At 44.8% G+C, this 25,814-nt stretch overlaps 1 protein-coding gene across 3 annotated transcripts in view; it reads left to right on the forward strand.

The window, feature by feature from the left end:
- The window catches only part of megf10 (multiple EGF-like-domains 10), a 104,563-nt gene that overhangs the window by 61,731 nt on the left and 17,018 nt on the right, over positions 1–25,814 (forward strand). For all 3 annotated transcript variants that reach the window (XM_036976788.1, XM_021601689.2, XM_021601691.2), the window contains exons 9-12: positions 17,935–18,147; positions 21,119–21,293; positions 21,720–21,840; positions 22,913–23,076. In XM_036976788.1, coding sequence (XP_036832683.1) covers positions 17,935–18,147; positions 21,119–21,293; positions 21,720–21,840; positions 22,913–23,076 — 673 coding nt within the window. The remainder of the gene's footprint in view (positions 1–17,934; positions 18,148–21,118; positions 21,294–21,719; positions 21,841–22,912; positions 23,077–25,814) is intronic.

The following is a 25,814-nucleotide window of genomic DNA, read 5'->3' on the forward strand; positions in this document are numbered from 1 at the left end:
ACACCTGTATTTGGGGAATTTCTCCCATTCATGGGGAGCGTCGCTGCACAGCCATTTTCAGATATTCGATTGGGTTCAAGGCCAGACTCTGGCTGGGCCACATTCAGAGACTTGTCCCAAAGCCACTCCGGGTTGTCTTGGCTGTGAGCTTAGGGTCGTTATCCTGTTGGAAGGTGAACCTTCGCCCCATTTTGAGGTCCTGAGTGCATTGGAGCAGGTTTTCATCAAGAATCTCTTCATCTTTCCCTCGATCATGCCTAGTCTCCCATTCCCTGCTGCTGACACCACCATGCTTCATCATACAGATGGTGCCAGGTTTTCTCCAGACATGACGCTTGGCATTCAGGCCAAAGAGTTAAATCTTGGTTTCATCAGACCAGAGAATCTTGTTTCTCATGGTCAGAGAGTTCTCCAAGCAGGTTGTCATGTGGTTGTCATGTGCATTTTACTGAGGAGTGGCTTCCGTCTGGCCGCTCTACCATAAAGGCCTGATTGGTGGAGTGCTGCAGAGATGGTTGTCCTTCTAGAAGGTTATCCAATCTCACAGAAGAACTCTGGAGCACTGTCAGAGTGACCATCGGGTTCTTGGTCACCTCCCTGTCCAAAGGTCATTCTCCCCCGATTGCTCAGTCTGGCCGGGAGGCCAGCTCTAGGAAGAGTCTTGGTGGTTCCAAACTTCTTCCATTTCGGAATGATATCGGCGTGATATCGGTGTTCTTGGGGACCTTCAATACTGCAAAACTGTTTTGGTACCCTTCCCCAGATCTGTGCCTCGACACAATCCTGTCTGGGAGCTCTAAGGACAATTCCTACAATCTCATGGCTTGTTTTTGCTCTGACATGCACTGACAACTGTGGGACCTTATATAGACAGGTGGGTGCCTTTCCAAATCATGTCCAATCAATTGAATTTAGCACAGGTGGACTCCGATCAAGTTGTAGATACATCTTAAGGATGATCAATGGAAACAGGATGCACTTGAGCTCAATTTTGAGTCTTATTGTCATGTATTGTCATGTTGTGTCTTGTTTCTGTCCTTTCCCTTCACCCTGTCTCCCTCTGCTGGTCGTTATTAGGTTACCTTTTCTCCCCCTCTTTCCCCCAGCTGTTCCTTGTCTCCTCCTAACTACCTCGTCACCCCTTTTCCCACCTGTTCCCTTTTTCCCTCTGATTAGTCCTCTATATCTCTCTCTGTTTTTGTTCCTGTCTTTGTCGGATTCTCGTTTGTGTTACTCATGCCTGAACCAGACTATCGTCGTGTTTGCTGCAACCTTGTCCTGTCCTGTCGGAATCTGCCTGTTCATCTAACCTTGTCCTGTCCTGTCGGAATCTGCCTGTCCATCTGAGCCTACGTGTGTTTCGTCATTAAAGTAACTCTGTTTTGTTAATTCGCTTTTGGGTCCTCATTCACGCACCTTAACAGAAGAATCCGACCAAGAATGGACCCAGCGACTTCGGATCCTCTCCACTCTGCCGTCGAGATCCAGGGAGCGATGCTAGGCAGACACGAGCAGGAATTGTCTGCTGCTCGACATGCCGTTGAGACCCTGGCCACCCAAGTCTCCAACCTCACAGAACAGGTTCACCATCTCCGCCTCGATCCACCGGCCACTTCCAGGGCTTTCGAATCTCCGGAGCCCAGAATCAATAACCCGCCGTGTTACTCTGGGGAGCCCACTGAATGCCGCTCGTTCCTCACCCAGTGTGATATTGTGTTTTCTCTCCAGCCCAACACTTACTCCAGGAGCACTGCTCGTGTCGCCTACGTCATATCTCTCCTTACTGGACGGGCTCGTGAGTGGGGCACGGCAATCTGGGAGGCAAGGGCTGAGTGTACTAACCAGTATCAGGACTTTAAGGAGGAGATGATACGGGTTTTTGATCGATCTGTTTTTGGGGAGGAGGCTTCCAGGGCCCTGTCTTCCCTATGTCAAGGTAATCGATCCATAACAGACTACTCTATTGAGTTTCGCACTCTTGCTGCCTCCAGTGGCTGGAACGAGCCGGCTTTGCTCGCTCGTTTTCTGGAGGGTCTCCGCGCAGAGGTAAAGGATGAGATTCTCTCCCGGGAGGTTCCTTCCAGCGTGGATTCCTTGATTGAACTCGCTATTCGCATTGAGCGACGGGTTGATCTTCGTCACCGAGCTCGTGGAAAGGAGCTCGCGTTCTCCGTTGCCCCCCTCTCCGCATCACTACCATCTTCCTCTGCCGGCTCGGGTGCTGAGCCTATGCAGCTGGGAGGTATCCGCATCTCGACTAAGGAGAGGGAACGGAGAATCACCAACCGCCTCTGTCTCTATTGCGGTTCTGCTGGTCATTTTGTCACTTCATGTCCAGTAAAAGCCAGAGCTCATCAGTAAGCGGAGGGCTACTGGTGAGCGCTACTACTCCTGTCTCTCCTTCAAGATCCTGCACTACCTTGTCGGTCCATCTACGCTGGACCGGTTCGTCAGCTTCCTGCAGTGCCTTAATAGACTCTGGGGCGGAGGGCTGTTTTATGGACGAGACCTGGGCTCGGGAACATGACATTCCTCTCAGACAGTTAAGGGAGCCCACGGCCTTGTTCGCCTTGGATGGTAGTCCTCTCCCCAGGATTCAGCGTGAGACGCTACCTTTAACCCTCACTGTCTCTGGTAATCATAGCGAAACCATTTCTTTTTTAATTTTTCGTTCACCTTTTACACCTGTTGTTTTGGGCCATCCCTGGCTAGTTTGTCATAATCCTTCTATTAATTGGTCTAGTAATTCTATCCTCTCCTGGAACGTCTCTTGTCATGTGAAATGTTTAATGTCTGCTATCCCTCCTGTTTCCTCTGTCTCTTCTTCACAGGAGGAGCCTGGTGATTTGACAGGGGTGCCGGAGGAATATCACGATCTGCGCACGGTGTTCAGTCGGTCCAGGGCCACCTCTCTTCCTCCACACCGGTCGTATGATTGTAGTATTGATCTCCTTCCGGGAACCACTCCCCCCCGGGGTAGACTATACTCTCTGTCGGCTCCCGAACGTAAGGCTCTCGAAGATTATTTGTCTGTAGCTCTTGCCGCCGGTACCATAGTCCCCTCCTCCTCTCCCGCCGGAGCGGGGTTTTTTTTTGTTAAGAAGAAGGACGGGTCCCTGCGCCCCTGCATAGATTATCGAGGGCTGAATGACATAACAGTGAAGAATCGTTATCCGCTTCCTCTTATGTCTTCAGCCTTCGAGATCCTGCAGGGAGCCAGGTTTTTCACTAAGTTGGACCTTCGTAACGCTTACCATCTCGTGCGCATCAGGGAGGGGGACGAGTGGAAGACGGCGTTTAACACTCCGTTAGGGCACTTTGAATACCGGGTTCTTCCTTTCGGCCTCGCTAACGCTCCAGCTGTCTTTCAGGCATTAGTCAATGATGTCCTGAGAGACATGCTGAACATCTTTGTTTTCGTTTACCTTGACGATATCCTGATTTTTTCACCGTCACTCCAGATTCATGTTCAGCACGTTCGACGTGTCCTCCAGCGCCTTTTAGAGAATTGTCTTTTTGTGAAGGCTGAGAAGTGCACTTTTCATGCCTCCTCCGTCACATTTCTCGGTTCTGTTATTTCCGCTGAAGGCATTAAGATGGATCCCGCTAAGGTCCAGGCTGTCATTGATTGGCCCGTCCCTAAGTCACGCGTCGAGCTGCAGCGCTTTCTCGGCTTCGCGAACTTCTATCGTCGTTTCATCCGTAATTTCGGTCAGGTGGCAGCTCCTCTCACAGCCCTTACTTCTGTCAAGACGTGCTTTAAGTGGTCCGTTTCCGCCCAGGGAGCTTTTGATCTCCTCAAGAATCGTTTTACATCCGCTCCTATCCTTGTTACACCTGACGTCTCTAGACAGTTCGTGGTCGAGGTTGACGCGTCAGAGGTGGGCGTGGGAGCCATTCTTTCTCAGCGCTCCCTCTCTGACGACAAGGTCCACCCTTGCGCGTATTTTTCTCATCGCCTGTCGCCGTCGGAACGTAACTATGATGTGGGAAACCGCGAACTGCTCGCCATCCGCTTAGCCCTAGGCGAATGGCGACAGTGGTTGGAGGGGGCGACCGTTCCTTTTGTCGTTTGGACTGACCATAGGAACCTTGAGTACATCCGTTCTGCCAAACGACTTAATGCGCGTCAGGCGCGCTGGGCGCTGTTTTTCGCTCGTTTCGAGTTCGTGATTTCTTATCGTCCGGGCTCTAAGAACACCAAGCCTGATGCTTTATCTCGTCTCTTCAGTTCTTCAGTAGCCTCCACTGACCCCGAGGGGATTCTCCCTGAGGGGCGTGTTGTCGGGTTGACTGTCTGGGGAATTGAGAGGCAGGTAAAGCAAGCACTCACTCAAACTCCGTCGCCGCGCGCTTGTCCCAGGAACCTTCTTTTCGTTCCCGTTCCTACTCGTCTGGCCGTTCTTCAGTGGGCTCACTCTGCCAAGTTAGCCGGCCACCCTGGCGTTCGGGGTACGCTTGCTTCCATTCGCCAGCGTTTTTGGTGGCCCACCCGGGAGCATGACACGCGTCGCTTCGTGGCTGCTTGTTCGGTCTGCGCGCAGACTAAGTCCGGTAACTCCCCTCCTGCCGGCCGTCTCAGGCCGCTTCCCATTCCCTCTCGACCGTGGTCTCACATCGCCTTAGATTTTGTCACCGGACTGCCTTCGTCAGCGGGGAAGACTGTTATTCTTACGGTTGTCGACAGGTTCTCTAAGGCGGCTCATTTTATTCCCCTTGCTAAGCTTCCTTCTGCTAAAGAGACGGCACAAATCATCATCGAGAATGTTTTCAGAATTCATGGCCTTCCGTCAGACGTCGTTTCGGACAGAGGTCCGCAATTCACGTCTCAATTTTGGAGGGAGTTTTGCCGTTTGATTGGGGCTTCCGTCAGTCTCTCTTCCGGCTTTCACCCCCAGTCTAACGGTCAAGCAGAACGGGCCAATCAGACTATTGGTCGCATCTTACGCAGTCTTTCTTTTCGCAACCATGCGTCTCGGTCAGAACAGCTCCCCTGGGCAGAATACGCCCACAACTCGCTTCCTTCGTCTGCGACCGGGCTATCTCCTTTTCAGAGTAGCCTCGGGTACCAGCCTCCGCTGTTCTCATCTCAGTTCGCCGAGTCCAGCGTTCCCTCCGCTCAGGCTTTTGTCCAACGTTGCGAGCGCACCTGGAAGAGGGTCAGGTCTGCACTTTGCCGTTATAGGGCGCAGACTGTGAGGGCTGCTAATAAGCGTAGAACTAAGAGTCCTAGATATTGTCGCGGTCAGAGAGTTTGGCTCTCCACTCAGAACCTTCCCCTTAAGACCGCTTCTCGCAAGTTGACCCCGCGGTTCATTGGTCCGTTCCGTATTTCCCAGATCATCAATCCTGTCGCAGTTCGACTTCTTCTTCCGCGATATCTTCGTCGCGTCCACCCGGTCTTCCATGTCTCCTGTGTCAAGCCCGTTCTTCGCGCCCCCGCTCGTCTTCCCCCCCCCCCCCCCCCATCCTTGTCGAGGGCGCACCCATCTACATGGTCCGTAGGATTTTGGACATGCGTCCTCGGGGCCGTGGTCATCAGTACCTAGTAGATTGGGAGGGGTACGGTCCTGAGGAGAGGAGTTGGGTTCCCTCTCGGGACGTGCTGGACCGTGCGCTGATCGATGATTTCCTCCGTTGCCGCCAGGTTTCCTCCTCGAGTGCGCCAGGAGGCGCTCGGTGAGTGGGGGGGTACTGTCATGTATTGTCATGTTGTGTCTTGTTTCTGTCCTTTCCCTTCACCCTGTCTCCCTCTGCTGGTCGTTATTAGGTTACCTTTTCTCCCCCTCTTTCCCCCAGCTGTTCCTTGTCTCCTCCTAACTACCTCGTCACCCCTTTTCCCACCTGTTCCCTTTTTCCCTCTGATTAGTCCTCTATATCTCTCTCTGTTTTTGTTCCTGTCTTTGTCGGATTCTCGTTTGTGTTACTCATGCCTGAACCAGACTATCGTCGTGTTTGCTGCAACCTTGTCCTGTCCTGTCGGAATCTGCCTGTTCATCTAACCTTGTCCTGTCCTGTCGGAATCTGCCTGTCCATCTGAGCCTACGTGTGTTTCGTCATTAAAGTAACTCTGTTTTGTTAATTCGCTTTTGGGTCCTCATTCACGCACCTTAACACTTATAGCAAAGAGTCTGAATAGTTTTGTAAATAAGGTATTTCTGTTATTTATTTTTAATACATTTGCAAAAAATTCTAGAAACCTATTTTTGCTTTGTCATTATGGGGTATTTTGTGTGAGGGAAAACAAAATAATTTAATCAATTTAATCCAATAAGGCTGTAACGTAACAAAATGTGAAAAAAGTCAAGGGGTCTGAATATTTTCGGAATATGATTTTTGTTGTGTGTGCATTGCAAGTTTTAGCTAATAAAACAACCCTTATGACCAAAATAAAAATGTGGAAAAACTTTCTAGCCTTATCCCAGTTCCATCTCCCTGTCCCCATCTCCCTGTCCTCCTCTTATCCCAGATCTAAACCCCCTCTCCCTGTCCCCCTTTTTACAGTGTTTTATGTCCAACAATAAAAACATATTTTTTTTGCACAGAAAACTTGGGGGGCCAAATAAAATTATCTGTGGGCCGAAAGGTGGGGAACCCTGACATAGGTGTGTGTGTGTGTGTGTGTGGTGTGTGTGTGTGTGTGGACAGTCTGGTTGCGGGGAGGATGTAAGGAGTGGAAGGAAGTGAATGGGAATTTGTGTGTGTGCGCCCATGTGTGTCTGTGTGTGTGTGTGATCACAGGGGTGTGGATCTCTTCCAGACCAGTATGATGCGTGTGGTCTGTCTGCTTCTTGTCAGGCTGCAGCCAGTGACCTGGGATGCCTGAGGAAGCTGTGGGGGAGAGACCATAGAAATATAATTCATAGAAAGAGAGACCCTCCCATGCACTACTGCCGCTTGAGGCTTCTGTCGGCTCCTCCTAAGAGGATGAAGCGCTGGTCATGCGTCCCAAATGGCATATTATTCCCTTTATAGTGCACTACTTTTGACCGGGGCTTCAATTGGGTTCACTATATAGGGAACAGGGTGCCATTCGAGACGCATCCTGGGAGTAATTTAGAGTGGGAAACTTTCTTTGTTATTCAGTTTCTTCCTTAGAGAGACCCTCCCATTGCTCTGCCAGAGCTGGACTTGAGCCAAACCGTCTAGGACAGTAAATCTTCCTTGTATCCTCTTTTCCTTGAAAGCACTATGAGGAAAGTGTGCTTAGCTAGTACTTTCACAACAACTATACATGTTTGTATTGACACAATCAAACACGCAACTGTGACCTCAGAAGACCTGGGTTGAAATTGTACTTGTTTTCTTTAAAATGCTTTGAGCGTTTGATCGAGTCTGTTTGGAGTTCCAGAGGGTTGGCTGTGGATTGTACTTTTGGGAATATTCCATTGCTCCCATTGTACCAGGCAAGCTCAATCAAGCTACACTCTTAGAAAAAAAAGGGTTCCAAAACAGTTCTTCGCCTGTCCCCATAGGAGAACCAATTTTGGTTCCAGGGAGAACCCTTTTTGGTTCCACGTAGAATCTTCTGTAGAAAGGGTCCTACATGGAACCCAAAAGTGTTCTTCAAAGGGTTCTCCCATAGAGACGTACAAAGAATCATTTTACATTCTAGATAGCATGGTTTTTTCTAAGTGTACAGTTCAAAGTTTAGAGCAATGAATCATGCTCCAATCAGAGGCTTTTGGTTCCTGCAACAGAGTAGGACTTTGTCCATATAATTAACATTATCAGAGAGGGACGCACCATATACTTAGCCAGCCCAGTGAACCTACAGGAATAGCACTGCAAGTGAGCTTTTATGAGTTAATAAGGGTTTGAGGGAAACCAGACGTCATGGCAAAACCTCGGTACTGTATACCATGCCATTGCCTGTGGTTCTGCCTGCCTAGCCACACCCTGCTGGAAACCCAGTCTAGGCCATGCTAGTTCAATGATGTAGGGATGGAAACCCAGTCTAGGCCATGCTAGTTCAATGTTGGAGGGATGGAAACCCAGTCTAGGCCATGCTAGTTAATTGATGCAGGGATGGAAACCCAGACTAGGCCATGCTAGTTAATTGATGCAGGGATGGAAACCCAGTCTAGGCCATGCTAGTTCAATGATGGAGGGATGGAAACCCAGACTAGGCCATGCCAGTTCAATGAAGGATGGCTGGAAACCCAGATTACGCCAGTTCAATGATGGAGGGATGGAAACCCAGACTAGGCCATGCTAGTTAATTGATGGAGGGATGGAAACCCAGTCTAGACCATGCTAGTTAATTGATGGAGGGATGGAAACCCAGACTAGACCATGCTAGTTAATTGATGGAGGGATGGACACCCAGACTAGGCCACTCTAGTTCAATGATGGAGGGATGGACACCCAGACTAGACCACGCTAGCTCAATGATGGAGGGATGGACACCCAGACTAGACCACGCTAGTTCAATGATGGAGAGATGGAAACCCAGACTAGGCCATGCTAGTTCAATGATGGAGGGATGGAAACCCAGACTAGGCCACACTAGTTCAATGATGGAGGGATGGACACCCAGACTAGACCACGCTAGTTCAATGATGGAGGGATGGAAACCCAGACTAGGCCTCACTAGTTCAATGATGGAGGGATGGACACCCAGACTAGACCACGCTAGTTCAATGATGGAGGGATGGACACCCAGACTAGACCACGCTTGTTCAATGATGGAGGGATGGAAACCCAGACTAGGCCATGCTAGTTAATTGATGGAGGGATGGAAACCCAGACCAGGCCACACTAGTTCAATGATGGAGGGATGGACACCCAGACTAGACCACGCTAGTTCAATGATGGAGGGATGGAAACCCAGACTAGACCATGCTAGTTAATTGATGGAGGGTTGGAAACCCAGACTAGGCCACTCTAGTTCAATGATGGAGGGATGGAAACCCAGACTAGACCATGCTAGTTAATTGATAGAGGGATGGACACCCAGACTAGGCCACTCTAGTTCAATGATGGAGGGATGGACACCCAGACTAGACCACGCTAGTTCAATGATGGAGGGATGGACACCCAGACTAGACCACGCTAGTTCAATGTTGGAGAGATGGAAACCCAGACTAGGCCATGCTAGTTCAATGATGGAGGGATGGAAACCCAGACTAGGCCTCACTAGTTCAATGATGGAGGGATGGACACCCAGACTAGACCACGCTAGTTCAATGATGGAGGGATGGACACCCAGACTAGACCACGCTTGTTCAATGATGGAGGGATGGAAACCCAGACTAGGCCATGCTAGTTAATTGATGGAGGGATGGACACCCAGACCAGGCCACACTAGTTCAATGATGGAGGGATGGTCACCCAGACTAGACCACGCTAGTTCAATGATGGAGGGATGGACACCCAGACTAGACCACGCTAGTTAATTGATGGAGGGATGGAAACCCAGTCTAAGCCATGCTAGTTAATTGATGGAGGGATGGACACCCAGACTAGGCCATGCTAGTTCAATGATGGAGGGATGGAAACCCAGACTAGACCATGCTAGTTAATTGATAGAGGGATGGACACCCAGACTAGGCCACTCTAGTTCAATGATGGAGGGATGGACACCCAGACTAGACCACGCTAGTTCAATGATGGAGGGATGGACACCCAGACTAGACCACGCTAGTTCAATGTTGGAGAGATGGAAACCCAGACTAGGCCATGCTAGTTCAATGATGGAGGGATGGAAACCCAGACTAGGCCTCACTAGTTCAATGATGGAGGGATGGACACCCAGACTAGACCACGCTAGTTCAATGATGGAGGGATGGACACCCAGACTAGACCACGCTAGTTCAATGATGGAGGGATGGAAACCCAGACTAGGCCATGCTAGTTAATTGATGGAGGGATGGACACCCAGACCAGGCCACACTAGTTCAATGATGGAGGGATGGACACCCAGACTAGACCACGCTAGTTCAATGATGGAGGGATGGACACCCAGACTAGACCACGCTAGTTAATTGATGGAGGGATGGAAACCCAGTCTAAGCCATGCTAGTTAATTGATGGAGGGATGGGGTGTGTGTGTGTGTGTGTGTGTGTGTGTGTGTGTGTGTGTGTGTGTGTGTGTGTGTGTGTGTGTGTGTGTGTGTGTGTGTGTGTGTGTGTGTGTGTGTTTGTCAACTCAGGAGGGCTCTACACACATCTGGCTAGGGTATCTTAAGATCAATAAACTAACTGTAAGTCGTTCTGGAGGAGAGCATCTGCTAAAAAACTCAGATGTCAATGTAATGTTAATGGTTGGGTGGGGAGGGAGGTAGGGAGGGATGAGGCGATGTGTGTTATTTTGTGGAGTTAAGTGAGTGGGTGTAGTGACTCGACAGGTCCACTGTCAATTTATTGCAATAGTAAATAGTAAATTCCATTAAGTATACAGTCGTGGCCAAAAGTTTTGAGAATGACACAAATATACATTTTCACAAAGTCTGCTGCCTCAGTTTGTATGATGGCAATTTGAATATACTCCAGATGTTACGAAGAGTGATCAGATTAATCAATGAATCAATTAATTGCAAAGTCCCTCTTTGCCATGCAAATGAACTGAATCCCCCCCCCAAAAAAATTCCACTGCATTTCAGCCCTGCCACAAAAGGACCAGCGGACATCATGTCAGTGATTCTCTCGTTAACACAGGTGTGAGTGTTGACGAGGACAAGGCTGGAGATCACTCTGTCATGCTAATTGAGTTCGAATAACAGACTGGAAGCTTCAAAAGGAGGGTGGTGCTTGGAATCATTGTTCTTCCTCTGTCAACCATGTTTACCTGGAAGGAAACACGTGCCGTCATCAAAAAGAGCTTCACAGGCAAGGATATTGCTGCCAGTAAGACTGCACCTAAATCAACCATTTATCAGATCATCAAGAACTTCAAGGAGAGCAGTTCAATTGTTGTGAAGAAGGCTTCAGGGCACCCAAGAAAGTCCAGCAAGCGCCAGGACCGTCTCCTAAAGTTGATTCAACTGCGGGATCGGGGCACCGCCAGTACAGAGCTTGCCCAGGAATGGCAGCAGGCAGGTGTGAGTGCATCTGCACGCACAGTGAGGCGAAGACTTTTGGAGTATGGCCTGGTGTCAAGAAGGGCAGCAAAGAAGCCACTTTTCTCCAGGAAAAACATCAGGGACAGACTGATATTCTGCAAAAGGTACAGGGATTGGACTGCTGAGGACTGGGGTAAAGTCATTTTCTCTGATGCATCCCCATTCCGATTGTTTGGGGCATCCGGAAAAAGCTTGTCCGGAGAAGACAAGGTGAGCGCTACCATCAGTCCTGCGTCATGCCAACAGTAAAGCATCCTGAGACCATTCATGTGTGGGGTTGCTTCTCAGCCAAGGGAGTGGGCTCACTCACAATTTTGCCTAAGAACAAAGCCATGAATGAAGAATGGTACCAACACATCCTCCGAGAGCAACTTCTCCCAACCATCCAGTAACAGTTTGGTGACGAACAATGCCTTTTCCAGCATGATGGAGCACCTAGCCATAAGGCAAAAGTGATAACTAAGTGGCTCGGGGAACAAAACGTTGATATTTTGGGTCCATGGCCAGGAAACTCCCCAGACCTTAATCCCATTGAGAACTTGTGGTCAATCCTCAAGAGGACAAACAAAAACCCACAAAATCTGACAAACTCCAAACATTGATTATGAAAGAATGGGCTGCCATCAGTCAGGATGTGGCCCAGAAGTCAATTGACAGCATGCCAGGGCCGATTGCAGAGGTCTTGAAAAAGAAGGGTCAACACTGCAAATATTAACTCTATGCATCAACTTCATGTAATTGTCAACAAAAGCCTTTGACACTTATGAAATGCTTGTAATTATACTTCAGTATTCCATAGTAACATCTGACAAAAATATCTGAAGACACTGAGGCAGCAGACTTTGTGAAAATTAATATTTGTGTCATTCGCAAAACCTTTGGCCATGACTGTAAGCTCCTATACTTTTATCAAATTTCAGCACAGCAATCGCGCTACATCCATTCAGCTGTGTAGGACAGTGGTGGTTGTTGGGCGGAGAAATCAGAGGACATGCTCATCGTAATGGCTGTGTTGGAATAAATGGAAAGATATCAAATGCATGGAAACATGCAGACCATGGAAACCATGTGTAGACCATGGAAACCATGTAGACCATGGAAACCATGTAGACCATGGAAATCATGTGTAGACAATGGAAACCATGGAAATCATGTAGACCAAGGAAACAATGTGTAGACCATGGAAACTATGGAAACCATGCAGACCATGGAAACCTTGTGTAGAGCATGGAAACTATGGAAACCATGTGTAGACCATGGAAACTATGGAAACTATGTAGACCATGGAAACTATGGAAACCATGTAGACCATGGAAACTATGGAAACCATGTATAGACCATGGAAACTATGGAAACCATGCAGACCATGGAAACCTTGTGTAGACCATGGAAACCATGTTTAGACCATGGAGACCATGTGTGGACAATGGGAACCATATTGACCATGGAAACCATGTAGACCATGGAAACCATGTTTAGACCATGGAAACCATGTAGACCAATGAAACCATGTAGACCATGGAAACCATGTGTAGACAATGGAAACATGTAGATAATGGAAACCATGGAAACCATGTGTAGACCATGGAAACCATGTTTAGACCATGGAGACCATGTGTGGACAATGGGAACCATATTGACCATGGAAACCATGTAGACCATGGAAACCATGTTTAGACCATGGAAACCATGTAGACCAATGGAAACATGTAGATAATGGAAACCATGGAAACCATGTGTAGACCATGGAAACCATGTGTAAACCATGGAAACCATGTAGACCATGGAAACCATGGAAGCTATGTAGACCATGGAAACCATTTAGACCATGGAAACCATGTGTATACCATGGAAATCATGTGTAGACAATGGAAACATGTAGATAATGGAAACCATGGAAACCATGTGTAGACCATGGAAACCATGTGTAGACCATGGAAACCATGTAGATAATGGAAACCATGGAAATCATGTAGACCATTGAAACCATGTAGACCATGGAAACCATGTGTAGACAATGGAAACATGTAGATAATGGAAACCATGGAAACCATGTGTAGACCATGGAAACCATGTGTAGACCATGGAAACCATGTAGACCATGGAAACCATGGAAGCTATGTAGACCATGGAAACCATGTGTCTACCATGGAAATCATGTGTAGACAATGGAAACATGTAGATAATGGAAACCATGGAACCATGTGTAGACCATGGAAACCATGTGTAGACCATGGAAACCATGTAGATAATGGAAACCATGGAAATCATGTAGACCATGGAAACCATGTGTAGACCATGGAAACTATATGGAAACCATGCAGACCATGGAAACCTTGTGTAGAGCATGGAAACTATGGAAACCATGTAGACCATGGAAACTATGGAAACCATGTGTAGACCATGGAAACTATGGAAACCATGTAGACCATGGAAACTATGGAAACCATGTATAGACCATGGAAACTATGTAGATAATGGAAACCATGGAAACCATGTAGACCATGAATACCATGTAGACCATGGAAACCATGTGTAATCCATGGAAACCATGTGTAGACCATGGAAACCATGTGTAGACAATGGAAACCATGTGTAGATAATGGGAACCATGTGTAGACCATGGAAACCATGTAGATAATGGAAACCATGGAAACCATGTAGACTGTGGAAACAATGTGTAGACAATGGAAACCATGTAGACCATGGAATCATGTAGACCATGGAAAACATATAGACCATGGAAACCATGGAAAACAGGGAAACGTGATTGATACCTTAGCATCTAGTCCATCCCAGCCGTTACTATGAGCGTTTCCTTCTATATCTCCGCCCACCAGCCCCCTCTGGTGTGGGAGGGTAACGTTTACCACGTCTCACATTAATTGACCCCATATAGCCCCTTATTCCCAACAGTACAGTATACACTTGATTAACTTACAGTATATACGACACAGGGTGCATTGCATTGTTTGGTATATCCTGTAGTATAGCACAAACAGGACACTTCATCTAAAGTGAACAGTTAGTTAACTTAGTTCCCAAGTCTCACTAGAACATTGTTGATGGTCACAGGTAAATAACAGGTGTAGTGCTTACTGATGGGTCCTTTTCCAACAACGCAGAGTTAAAGATACAGTGCCTTGCGAAAGTATTCGGCCCCCTTGAACTTTGCGACCTTTTGCCACATTTCAGGCTTCAAACATAAAGATATAAAACTGTATTTTTTTGTGAAGAATCAACAACAAGTGGGACACAATCATGAAGTGGAACGACATTTATTGGATATTTCAAACTTTTTTAACAAATCAAAAACTGAAAAATTGGGCGTGCAAAATTATTCAGCCCCCTTAAGTTAATACTTTGTAGCGCCACCTTTTGCTGCAATTACAGCTGTAAGTCGCTTGGGGTATGTCTCTATCAGTTTTGCACATCGAGAGACTGACATTTTTTCCCATTCATCCTTGCAAAACAGCTCGAGCTCAGTGAGGTTGGATGGAGAGCATTTGTGAACAGCAGTTTTCAGTTCTTTCCACATATTCTCGATTGGATTCAGGTCTGGACTTTGACTTGGCCATTCTAACACCTGGATATGTTTATTTTTGAACCATTCCATTGTAGATTTTGCTTTATGTTTTGTATCATTGTCTTGTTGGAAGACAAATCTCCGTCCCAGTCTCAGGTCTTTTGCAGACTCCATCAGGTTTTCTTCCAGAATGGTCCTGTATTTGGCTCCATCCATCTTCCCATCAATTTTAACCATCTTCCCTGTCCCTGCTGAAGAAAAGCAGGCCCAAACCATGATGCTGCCACCACCATGTTTGACAGTGGGGATGGTGTGTTCAGCTGTGTTGCTTTTACGCCAAACAAAACGTTTTGCATTGTTGCCAAAAAGTTCAATTTTGGTTTCATCTGACCAGAGCACCTTCTTCCACATGTTTGGTGTGTCTCCCAGGTGGCTTGTGGCAAACTATAAACAACACTTTTTATGGATATCTTTAAGAAATGGCTTTCTTCTTGCCACTTTTCCATAAAGGCCAGATTTGTGCAATATACGACTGATTGTTGTCCTATGGACAGAGTCTCCCACCTCAGCTGTAGATCTCTGCAGTTCATCCAGAGTGATCATGGGCCTCTTGGCTGCATCTCTGATCAGTCTTCTCCTTGTATGAGCTGAAAGTTTAGAGGGACGGCCAGGTCTTGGTAGATTTGCAGTGGTCTGATACTCCTTCCATTTCAATATTATCGCTTGCACAGTGCTCCTTGGGATGTTTAAAGCTTGGGAAATCTTTTTGTATCCAAATCCGGCTTTAAACTTCTTCACAACAGTATCTCGGACCTGCCTGGTGTGTTCCTTGTTCTTCATGATGCTCTCTGCGCTTTTAACGGACCTCTGAGACTATCACAGTGCAGGTGCATTTATACGGAGACTTGATTACACACAGGTGGATTGTATTTATCATCATTAGTCATTTAGGTCAACATTGGATCATTCAGAGATCCTCACTGAACTTCTGGAGAGAGATTGCTGCACTGAAAGTAAAGGGGCTGAATAATTTTGCACGCCCAATTTTTCAGTTTTTGATTTGTTAAAAAAGTTTGAAATATCCAATAAATGTCGTTCCACTTCATGATTGTGTCCCACTTGTTGTTGATTCTTCACAAAAAAATCCAGTTTTATATCTTTATGTTTGAAGCCTGAAATGTGGCAAAAGGTCGCAAAGTTCAAGGGGGCCGAATACTTTCGCAAGGCACTGTATTATGCACTTATACAGTATATTCTACTAATACCAGGGTGCTTTCTTGGGTTTACCCTGTAGCATACCATCAACAGGACACTTCATGTAAAGTTAAGTTAGTTCCCATGTGTCTTCCACACAATCCTCTCAGCTGCCCCTAGTGTTGTACAGTAGTTGCTGTTGCTTTGTGACTTCATGTCTTTGACACACGCCATCTGTCGGGCAAATGAATGAGCGTGTCCTATCGGCATGCTTTGAATCCTGTTTAATGTGACAGCTCCATGCATTATGAGTGGTCGGGGCGATGCTAACACTACTAAGACCATTAAGGCTGCTAGCACTAGAGAATGCTAACTTTGCTAAGATTGCCCCTTAGCTTCCCTGAGTGAGATAGATAGGGTTGAGAGGGTATAGTGTAGTACCCAGTCCCCTAGGGAGATAGAGGGATATCAACAACTGAAAATGAAGGAGACCAGTGCTCAGTCTGCTCACTTAGCCAATGGTGATGGAATGTGGGAATGATATTATGGATATGACTTGGGAATGGAAGGAAATTTGGGGATTTTGTTCGGCAAGCTGGTGTCCTCTGTGTTGTAAAAGGAATTTTCAGTATATTACAGTGTTACCTGGGTTTTGGGGCTGTGTGTGCGTGCATGTGAATGTGTGTTTATGTGTGTGTGTGTTTGCGTGTGTGTGTATGTGTGTGTGTGTGTGTGTGTGTGTGTGTGTGTGTGTGTGTCTGTGTGTGTGTGTGTGTGTGTGTGTGTGTGTGTGTGTGTGTGTGTGTGTGTGTGTGTGTGTGTGTGTGTGTGTGTGTGTGTGTGTGTGCTTGTGTGTGTGTAAACAGCTTCGGTCTTGGTCTGACTCACAAAAACAACACACGCACAAATCATGCTTAAATAATGAATGAAATAAGGAGAGAGAGAGAGAGAGAGAGAGAGAGAGATAGAGAGAGAGAGAGAAAATAATTAAAATAAGTATAAAAATATATAGTATGCAGTGGTCCCTTTAGAATAATCTGGAAAGTAAGACAGAAGTAGTGCTGTTAGTGGGATTCATGTGTCACATTCCATATGAATTCAACTGTCAAAAACAATTCCGTTCAGTTGTTCTCAGCTGGTTTCCATGTGTGTCCTTTCTGACCTTGATAATATCCATTCTCCTCTCCCTGATATTGTGCTATTGCAACATGCTTTCAGCATACCTGCCGGCCACCTATGTCATAAACAAAGCTTGATTTTTTATAATCAGTGATAGGTACCAGATACCTATGACATTGAATTTTAAACAGTGTGTTTACAAATCACCTGCTTTTCATAGCAATTAGGCCCAATTGCTGAACACTGTTGCTCTTGTAATGACTCTGTTCTTCCTGGAAAGTTGAAGCGTATTTAGAAATATGAGAACAATGTGTCTTACTGTGTAGTTTCTCTATTTTTTGTATTTTCCCCCTTTTTTCTCTCCAATTTGGATCTTGTCTCATCGCTGCAACTCCTCAACGGGCTCGCGAGAGGCAAAGGTGGAGTCATGCGTCCTTGAAGCATGACCCGCCTAACCGGGATCTTTAACACCCCCCTGAGCTTAACCTGGAAGCCAGCCGTACCAATGTGTCTGAGGAAACACCGTTCAACTGGCGACAGCCTGCAGGCACCCGGCTAGAGTGTGATGAGCCAAGTAAAGCTCCCCAGGCCAAGCACTCCCCTAACCCGGACGACGCTGGGACAATTGTGCTCCATCCTATGGGACTCCCGGCCACAGCCGGTTGTGGCACAGCCCGGGGCTATGCAGGAAAATTCTCAGCAACAAAATAGTGATCAAATTACGATCATACATCTGTATGGGCTTGAACACACCAAAATAGCGTTTGCCTGCAGCGAGTAGTTGCAAACCAGTTTTACATGTAGAATGGCGTGAAAATGTCATACTGAAGGATCAGTAGACGAACGAGAGATCCACATTCGGTGCAATGTGTCACAGTATTAGTCACATTTTGTCCCCACTTGCAGTGTGTTGCAGTATGTACAGAGACACTATCCTTAAACCTGGCCTTGAGCAGTAGTCAAGAAATTCCCTCACAGGAAAAATAAAGTTATTTGAAATGAATTGAATTGATCCATCGCCCTTCTCCCCAGGTGCCAGGAAGAGTGTCCGGTGGGTACATTTGGCGTGTCCTGTCGCCAGACGTGTCGCTGTGAGAACGGAGCCAAGTGCTACCACATCAGTGGCGCGTGTCTGTGTGAACCGGGCTACACGGGGGAGATGTGCGAGGTGCGCCTCTGTCCCGAGGGACACTATGGCCTCAAGTGTGACAAGAGGTGTCCCTGCCACGCCGAGAACACACGCAGGTAATACCCACTCATTGGCACATATGATACGATATACGTTGCAGTACATACAACACAATACAGTATATTACATTATCCCGGAGCTCATTCTAGAATGAACATTATAAACTGGGTGGTTCGAACATTTCTTTTTACTGCTCTAATTACCTTGGTAACCAGTTTATAATAGCAATATGGCACCTCAGGGTTTTGTGGTATATGGGCAATATACGAAGGCTAAGGGCTGTATCCACGCACTCCGCGTTGTGTCCCTCGAAAGAATAGCCCTTAGCCATATTGGTCATATACCACACCCCTCTGGGCCTTATTGCTTAATTCTAGAAGCATGCTCTAATCTATAATGGAGACCATCCTATAAGGATAATGTGATTATCCCTGAGATCATTCTAGAATGGACATTCTATAATCATGCTCTAATCTATAATGGAGATCATCCTATAAGGATAATGTAATTATCCCTGAGATCATTCTAGAATGGACATTCTATAAGCATGCTCTAATCTATAATGGAGATCATCCTATAAGGATAATGTAGTTATCCCTGAGATCATTCTAGAATGGACATTCTATAATCATGCTCTAATCTATAATGGAGATCATCCTATAAGGATAATGTGATTATCCCTGAGATCATTCTAGAATGGACATTCTATAATCATGCTCTAATCTATAATGGAGATCATCCTATAAGGATAATGTGTTTATCCCTGAGATCATTCTAGAATGGACATTCTATAATCATGCTCTAATCTATAATGGCGATCATCCTATAAGGATAATGTAGTTATCCCTGAGATCATTCTAGAATGGATATTCTATAATCATGCTCTAATCTATAATGGAGATCATCCTATAAGGATAATGTAGTTATCCCTGAGATCATTCTAGAATGGACATTCTATAATCATGCTCTAATCTATAATGGTGATCATCCTATGAGGATAATGTAATTGTCCTTGCACTAATTACACTACTCATAACCATTATCATGCTACACCAATTGAGCCACCCGAATTAAGAATCTATCATTGAATTGTTTTATTCAGCCCTACACCTCTCACAGTACATTGATTGTACTACAGTAACATTAATGATTCAAAGTTTAACAAGACTGTTGGAAGTCATTCAAAGTGTGTCTGGGTTTGTGTGTGTGTGTGTGTGTGTGTGTGTGTGTGTGTGTGTGTGTGTGTGTGTGTGTGTGTGTGTGTGTGTGTGTGTGTGTGTGTGTGTGTGTGTGTGTGTGTGTGGCGGGTAGCTGGGTGGGTCGGAGGGGAGTCAGACAGTTCTCCATTGTGCCACTGCCTGTGTATTAGACAAACTGGCACAGCTGGCAGACTCCATGTGTTGTGAGGGGGACAGCTGCTCTGCTCTGTCTCAATGGGGCTGCTGTGTCAGGTAGGAGCAGCTGCTACTCAAACAGGTACCACGGCAACAACGGTATTGTGCCACATGTGCATGCAGCAAACCTGCCCCGGCTGTTACATTGTTTAATCCCGCCTCCTGTGAGGGCATTTGGAGAAAGTTCTGGAGATGTTCTGTTTAATTAGTGTTGTGTTAAGTACTAAAATAAATGTTTGAACCAATGACTGTATGGTTTGAACTTGATCTCTGAAGAATTGATTCATTTGGAGAGAAGAAAAAAATATTGACACAATTACCTACAGTATATGCAAAGCTGGAACGTTTTAGAGACTGTGTCATTACTGTTCAGTACCAGTAGAAATGTTTAAACCAATTACTTTATGGGTTGAACCATAGAGGTACAAAGAGGACTTACTTTGTATCTGTGCTATAGTGGCTTCTGTGACAGCATGGACGGTGCCATTGAGGGCTAGCTCCATTTTAAAGTAGTACATTTTCTTCCTCTTTTATGTTTGAAAAAGTGGTGATTTCACCAATATTAGCCAAGTCTTGTGTGTCATTAATTTATTGTGGCCACCCAATTGATGGCACCAATAAAGCTTAAAGCCATTATCAAACCATTGGTAACCCAATTTGAAGAAGTAGACAATGCTCTGATCATTGGCTGATCCCTCCCAACCCATAGGAATACCCATCCAGTAGACTACTTTAAAATGGTGGAAGCCCTCAATGGCAATATCCATGTTAAAACGGGTTTTATTCATCCAGAGCCCTCTTTCTAGCTCTATGGTTTTAAATCTGTATCCGAAAAGCTGATTCATTCATGAGAACTTTATTGACACACTTACATATATGACATACAGAGCTTTTCCATATGTTTTTTTATTTGAACATGGGGGTAAAGTGAGCGGTATAGATGTAATGAACGTATTTCTATGCCTTGGTTTCCTTATATTACACATTTAAGGCACTTTGCACTTTACGTTCTCTCTTTAGTTTGTTTAGTTGTTTCAACCCAGTATACAGCGTATATTTGATTTGATATACAGAGGTTTCATGTGAAAAGTCAAACGGTCATTGACTGTTTTCTGTTATTACAATGATACGGTATTGTTACATTTTCCCATGCTCTATAGGGTACTTCTATTTTCCTTAGATCTTTACAGTCAAAGTAGTGCTTGCCAAAGATCAACATTGGAACACATATAATCTTATAATGTAATAAACTACAGGCAAGCCGCCTGGCTGTGACTCAAGAGATCATTCATTTCACATGAGATTTGATCAACCATGCAGAACAGTCAGATAGGTGTCAGCCAAGCACCTCATTAAGGTAATGAAATGAAATGGTAGAGAATTGTAGGGCAAGATAATACATTACCTTACCAAGCGTAAACACAACCCAAATAAATAAGACACTATGAAAGTAATTTGGCAAAACAAACATAAAAAAATGTCTTATACATTATTAATATGCTAGTCGTTTATTAGCTAGATTCACATTTGAGTGTTGGCGTACTTGGTGTCCAGACAAGATGTCACAACAGAGTTATCCGATGATATCAATGACAGTCCATTGTCCTCTTTTGTCCCCCTGTTTTGTGCCCAGCTGCCACCCGATGTCTGGCGAGTGCTCGTGCCAGCCTGGCTGGTCGGGGACCTACTGTAATGAGACATGTACACCCGGCTTCTTCGGCGAGTCATGCCAGCAAGTGTGCCAATGCCAGAATGGTGCCGACTGCCACAGCGTGACCGGGGAGTGCATCTGCGCTCCTGGCTTCAAGGTAAAGCCGCTATGAGGGGTCTAGGAAGGCTCTGTGAAAGGTTATGAAGGCTAATGAGTGGTAATATACTCCATGTCCAGTCTAATAATGCTACAGTAGCCTAAATCATTCATAACATTATTGATTATACATTGTTTACTGAAGAAGTAACAGTTGACTTTATTAAGGTGGTGTATACTTGGAATTGTAAGAAGGTCCAAGGATTGGACTGACTTAGTCTTGAGCATTCTAACAGACTGTCTAACAGACAGTATTCACTCGTAATTCCATTGTGATGTTACCTGGGTCATGTTCAATAAGGAGAAAATGTTATGAAATGTTTTCTACGGTATGCCTCCCTGAACACGACCCACTTACCACGTATCATGAATAACACAAAATCAACTAAACTATAGTACAGGAATGCTAACAGTATTTCCATTGCAGGGGTCCGACTGTTCTACAGCCTGCCCATCAGGGACCCACGGGATCAACTGCTCTGCCACGTGTGGCTGTAAGAACGGGGCACAGTGCTCTTCAGTGGATGGAGCCTGCTCCTGTAAAGCAGGTAGGCTGCTTACACCAGGGAACTCTGTGTGTGTAAGGCTAGCCCATTCAAGGAGCACATACAGTAGAAATACAGTAGAAATACAATAGAATACAGTAGAAATACAGAAGAAATGCAGTAGAAATACAGCAGAATATAGTAGAAATACAGTACAATTAAGTAAAAAAGCAGTAGAAATGCAGTAGAATACAGTAGAATATAGTAGAAATACAGTAGAATAAAGTAAAAAAGCAGTAGAAATGCAGTAGAATACAGTAGAATATAGTAGAAATACGGTAGAATAAAGTAAAAAAGCAGTAGAAATGCAGTAGAATACAGTAGAATATAGTAAAAATACGGTAGAATAAAGTAAAAAAGCAGTAGAAATGCAGTAGAATACAGTAGAATATAGTAGAAATACAGTAGAATAAAGTAAAAAAGCAGTAGAAATGCAGTAGAATACAGTAGAATATAGTAAAAATACAGTAGAATAAAGTAAAAAAGCAGTAGAAATGCAGTAGAATACAGTAGAATATAGTAAAAATACAGTAGAACTGCAGTAATCTTAACTTACATATGAAAGCAAAACTTAATTTGTCATTTGTGGATCTGCTGGATCATTCTACTAATGCAGTGGCATTTGGTACGACTCTTTGGGGACCAAATAATATTCTCAATTAAAGATTTACAAACATAACTGTAGACACTATTTCATTATTTTTATTATTCTACTTTGCACATTCTCCCATTGCAAATCTACCATTCCAGTGCTTTACTTGCTATATTGTATTTACTTTGCCACCATGGCCTTTTTGCCTTTACCTCCCTTATCTCACCTCATTTGCTCACATCGTATATAGACTTGTTTATACTGTATTATTGACTGTATGTTTGTTTTACTCCATGTGTAACTCTGTGTCGTTGTATGTGTCGAACTGCTTTGCTTTATCTTGGCCAGGTCGCAATTGTAAATGAGAACTTGTTCTCAACTTGCCTACCTGGTTAAATAAAGGTGAAATAAAAAATTTGAGAGAAATTGACTACTCCGCTGTTAAACTATGTTGATGTTCAAAATGTCTTCTCCCCCTTCCAGGTTGGCACGGAGTGCACTGCTCCATTAACTGCCCCAGTGGTACATGGGGGCTGGGGTGTAACCTCACCTGTATGTGTGGTAACGGGGGCGCCTGCAACGCCCTCAACGGACAGTGCACCTGTGCCCCCGGCTGGAGGGGTGAGAGGTGTGACCTCCACTGCCAGGTGAGTGATGTTGTCCCCCCCACCCGCCCCTGTCGCACAGTGATGACATCATTATAGGTTATAACACTCCTATAATAATATGATGAATGTGTACAACGTAATAGGCATATATATTATTATCTCAACTTAATTTCAGTTGAGAAAAAGGTGGTGGAAGCTTTGATATGATCAAACCACAGAACACTCTAGATACATTGCGTACAATGCTGGCTTTGATAGGGATCTGTGAACTACAATATGCACAGTTAGATATACATCACATCAGTGCTTTATTTGAGCTTGATCCTGCCGGAACAGAATCTGGCACCTCTCCGTTTTGGAATGTTTTGTTCTAGTACCTATTTGGATCCTGTACCTCTCGTGGCATTTAAAATAATGTACTTTTTTTTACGTAAAAATTATAATTAAAGCGATCTAAGTTCATTTGAGTGTCCTCTTCGTTAATTCTCCTGCCCCCACAAAAAAACGTTATGGGGAAAAAGTAGATTTTCAGCCCGGGCCTAATATTCTAAGAGTTCGGGTTGGGCCGTACCGGGTTTATGGTTTTTCGCAACATTGTACCCAGTTTGAGACCAACGCTTGGCCGTGGCTGTGTGAGAAGTGCACCAGTATCTCACATAACTAGAATTATATTAACTTTATATGATCTCTCTCTCTTCTGATAGACATGAGCCTGCAACTCTCGTCTCTCCAACGTTGCACTTCATCCTTTATTTACTTATAGAAGCATAGCAACACGAAGGGTTCTGAAGGAACTGCAGCACCCCTGATAAATTGAAATACATTTGCCAAAGTTATAGAAATGCTGCTATCTGTTGATGAAATCATTCAGAATAGCCAACTACACCATGAGAATAACTATGATGTAGCCACAGATCAATAGCTTATGTTTTTAAATAGCCTAACTGTGGACTGCCAACAGTCGGGAACTTGCAGCAAATCTGCCAACAGTCGGGAACTCGCAGCAAATCTGCCAACAGTCGGGAACTCGCAGCAAATCTGCCAACAGTCGGGAACTCGCAGCAAATCTGTCAGTGAAAAAACATAATGCAGACAAAACAGCCCTTTCTCAATATTTCAAATACAATCGAGGGAAAACACAGGTTGGAAAACAAATGGCTCCTGCTGAAAAGCGAAGATTATACTGATTGATCAACTTCCAAATGTTGTTTTACTAAAGAGAGAGAGAGAGAGACAGGGGCTTTTGCCACAAAGCATCACCAGCAAGTGAGCTGCGCATCATTGGGTCAGTCAGTGAAACTGGAAGGCATTTTTAACTCCCTCCTCATATTGTAGCCTACAATATGTGTCTCCACACACCTAGAGATAGGCTATTGATGGATTCAAGGCAAGGTCATTTTCACTGATCTCAGATTCTTTGTTTGTCAGTGTCAAAGTAGCCTGTCATTTCCATCATTTCTGCTGTATTAAAAAAGATTCTGCTAAAGTCTCCAGTCATGTAAAATGACATAGAATTGAATGAAATGTGTTTAGAAAAGGCCACAATCTAGTCTACTTAAAATGTACCCAAAGTGTGCAACTTTTTCAAGTGCCTCTACTGTACTGCTCTATGTCACTATGCAAATACCATGAAATGTATTATAAAGGTGATTTTCTTCCAGTACCTCAGAACTCCCCAGGTCACTCCCCTCTTGCGCCAACTTTTTGTTTCCGACATCTCCCGATTTACAAATGAACAACTGCATCACACTGACTCTGACCTCCATAGAAGTTGAGCAGCATTCTTACAGCCAATTTGCATGTGAGAAACTTGGAAACTCGCAAATGTGAAACTTGTGAAAGTGTGTTTCGTGGCCAATTGCTCCCTTGAAGAAACTGCAGCTCTAGCACTTGCGGTGGAGTCTTGAGCAGTCACATGCTATGCTAAGCGCTAGTCCTTTGATCCACAGCTTTCCGTAATGATTTAGCAAATCCACCCTCTTCCAAGAGCTACTTGCCATTCAGGAAGTCAGGAGTTGGTGGATTAAGACTCTTTTCCCAATAGCTTGGCGTCGAGAAGCTCCAAATCTTGAGGATTTGTTCTTATATCTGCATACAAAGCCATATACCAGTTTAATGGTAGTTTCAAACAAGGTGGTGATGATGGAGGAGGTCAAATTAAGATTTAAATCAGATACAGTGAAATGTGGAATGAATCAAACATAACAAATATTTCACTCAGATGTTTAATGTTAGTGTCCCTTAATAGAACGCATCACAAGTACTCAGTACAGTGTGAAATACCATACAGTATAATTCATATAGGCAGTTTTGCCTTCCGAGGTCCATAGTTTCAGGAGTTTTCCAGGACACTGGTTTAATCTTGCGAGGATGAAAACAGTCTTTATTGAACACACATGAAATAAGCTTACCAAATCATGGGAGTACTCCTGGGTGAGCTAGTGTTTGCTTAAACGGATTTCAACACCATTAATTTTCTGCATAATTTCCAATCCCCTATATTTTTTCGTAAATATATATATTATATATACAGTACAAGTTAAAAGTTTGGACAGACCCTACTCATTTTTCTTTATTTTTACTATTTTCTACATTGTAGAATAATAGTGAAGACATCAAAGCTATGAAATAACACACATGGAATCATGTATTAACCAAAAAAAGTGTTAAACAAATCAAAATATATTTTAGATTTTAGATTCTTCAAAGTATCCACCCTTGGCCTTGATGACAGCTCTGCACACTCTTGGCATTATCTCAACCAGCTTCATGAGGTA

This window comes from Oncorhynchus mykiss, chromosome 5 (genome assembly GCF_013265735.2).
Source record: "Oncorhynchus mykiss isolate Arlee chromosome 5, USDA_OmykA_1.1, whole genome shotgun sequence".
NCBI classification, from domain to species: Eukaryota; Metazoa; Chordata; class Actinopteri; order Salmoniformes; family Salmonidae; genus Oncorhynchus; species Oncorhynchus mykiss.